General features: G+C 43.9%; 1 protein-coding gene across 2 annotated transcripts in view; it reads right to left on the bottom strand.

Annotated features, from left to right (window-relative positions):
* Nucleotides 1-235: 235 nt before the first annotated feature.
* The window catches only part of isl1a (ISL LIM homeobox 1a), a 6,354-nt gene continuing 4,468 nt past the window's right edge, over nt 236-2,121 (bottom strand). For both annotated transcript variants that reach the window (XM_037680622.1, XM_037680623.1), the window contains exon 6: nt 236-1,309. In XM_037680622.1, coding sequence (XP_037536550.1) covers nt 1,193-1,309 — 117 coding nt within the window. In that variant the 3' untranslated portion in view covers nt 236-1,192. The remainder of the gene's footprint in view (nt 1,310-2,121) is intronic.

The raw sequence follows: 2,121 nt of genomic DNA, 5'->3' as shown, positions 1-2,121 counted from the left end.
CAACTCGTAAAGCCTTCCTCTCTGCCACCTTTGCAGTAAAACCTTCTTCGTTATGTTAAAAGATCCGTTTAATTATTTTTGATGACTGGATTTAAGAGACGATGAGGCAATATTGTACAAAGCAATTCCTGTTTTTCCTCCATAATCAAGTCAGTGACATTTGAATTATTAAAAACAATCCATTTGTTTTATTAAAAATGAAAATCATATTAGATCACTTACTCATTTTTTTGTGTCCGTTTTGACTTGTTCAGGGTCGAGGCTGGAACCGGTCCAGTCAGCGAGGGAGAGTCCACCTTGGACAGGCCGCAGGTCCAAATGGACTTTAAAGACGTGACGTGTTGTTCAAAAAACTCAGTCAGACGCATGGAGATGATCCTTTTTTTAAAAGTTTGCTCCAAAGCAGTCTATCTCAGCAGGTTTTACAAAAATCAATCTGTACAAAACTTTCTTCTGCTTCTCATCTCGGATGATCCTGGCTCGTTTAAAAATTAAATTATTAAAAAAAACATTTCAAACTAAACTGTGAACCAATATTTTACAGACCAAACCGCAGTCTACTTTTATTATAATTATCATTGTTTTACTTCAGTTACGAAAGTTACACGAAAGGTGGCAAATTGATCGGCAATAAATAATAAATAATTCTGTTGCACGGAAACAAATAATACATTTTCAATCAAAGATCTAACTTACAGGTCTTTGGGAAAGAAAGAAAAAAAAAAGCCAATTTCTGGACGGACACTAACTCACAAATATCCCACGAAGCTTGTGGCAAAATAGAGGTATACCTTGTTGCAAATGCCTTAGAGCTTGAAGGAAAATAATTACAGAAAGAAAACCAGTGCCGCTCTTCTCCCAGTAGTCCAGAAGCTTCAACGACGAGGAAAAAATCACCCTCGTCTTCTATTCAGAGCTGAGTTCTTGATTTAAACTCTGCTCATAAAGAGATCCCGTTATTGATGAAGCAAGCTCGTGTCCTCTCTTTTTGGCAACTGTAACCAGCGTGCAGATGGGATGCACCGCTCAATATGAGGCGCCCGTCTGTCTGGGTTGACCGTAGAGTGGGTGGCTGTGGTAAATCCCATGATTGTCTTCACAGTGTCAAAACACAACCAGTGGGGTTGCTTGGTGCTGTCGGGAGGAATGGGATGATCGTTCATTTCAGTCTGTCCGTGCGTGGGGGGGCTGCTCAGGCCTCGATGGGGCTGGACACCATGCTGTTCGGTGTGTCAGGAAGCTGAGAGGACATGGACGCTACCTCGCTGCCAGTGGAGTTGGACCCCGGTCCTCCCTCTGAGAAACTGACCTGTAGGACACATGGAGCAGCGGTTAGAGGCACACGAGGCTCAAACACGAACATGTAAAGATGCGTCTGCTGCAGCAGCACGACTTGTACCGAGCTCGGGTCATGTCTGTGTCCTAATCAAAAACAAACCTACAAACACAAACATGTGTTGATGGTGCGCAGCTTCACATCTGTGTGGCCCAGTTTGCTCTGGGAGTCTCAGGCAGATTGTCTTGCCTGTGTCACCGAACATAAATCAATAGGAATGAAATAAAGCCAGCCATCACTGGAGCTGTGTGTCCATCTCAGGTGCATCCAGAAATAAACAATTGGATTTACGTGCAGGACCCGGGACAGTTTAATAACACGACAGGTCTATCTGAAGACGCAACAGACGACTATGAGCACCATGGGTCATCTCTACTAATGAAGTTGTGACAACCTCAGCAACATGAGACTTTAGCAGGTTTCTTTGCATGAGACAAAATTAAAGAATGTCCAGAACTGTGTAGTTTAGTAAGAGAGAACCACAGACGTGCGCCGATGAACTCTGAATGTGAGAACCAAGCAGAGCAGTTTGGATCATTCAAAGACTTATGAGCAGCAGAAAGATCAGAGTTTGTGTGTCAGGTCGAAGTTTGGATGACGGACAGACTCAGAACTGTTTGAATAGACGACAAGAGTTTAAACAGTTTGTTTCTTTTTTATAGACGATGAAGCCAACCTGACATGAGCAACAGGGCGGAGACGCATTTTGCTTTAGCCGTGACACAAAATAATACAGAAAACTACACCCCCCCCCCCCCCCCACCCCCCCCCCCCCCCCCCCCCCC

This window comes from Nematolebias whitei, chromosome 8, assembly GCF_014905685.2.
Source record: "Nematolebias whitei isolate Nwh7 chromosome 8, NemWhi1, whole genome shotgun sequence".
NCBI lineage: Eukaryota > Metazoa > Chordata > Actinopteri > Cyprinodontiformes > Rivulidae > Nematolebias > Nematolebias whitei.
The sequence above is the reverse complement of the archived record's forward strand: the minus strand, read 5'-3'. Positions and strand labels throughout refer to the sequence as shown.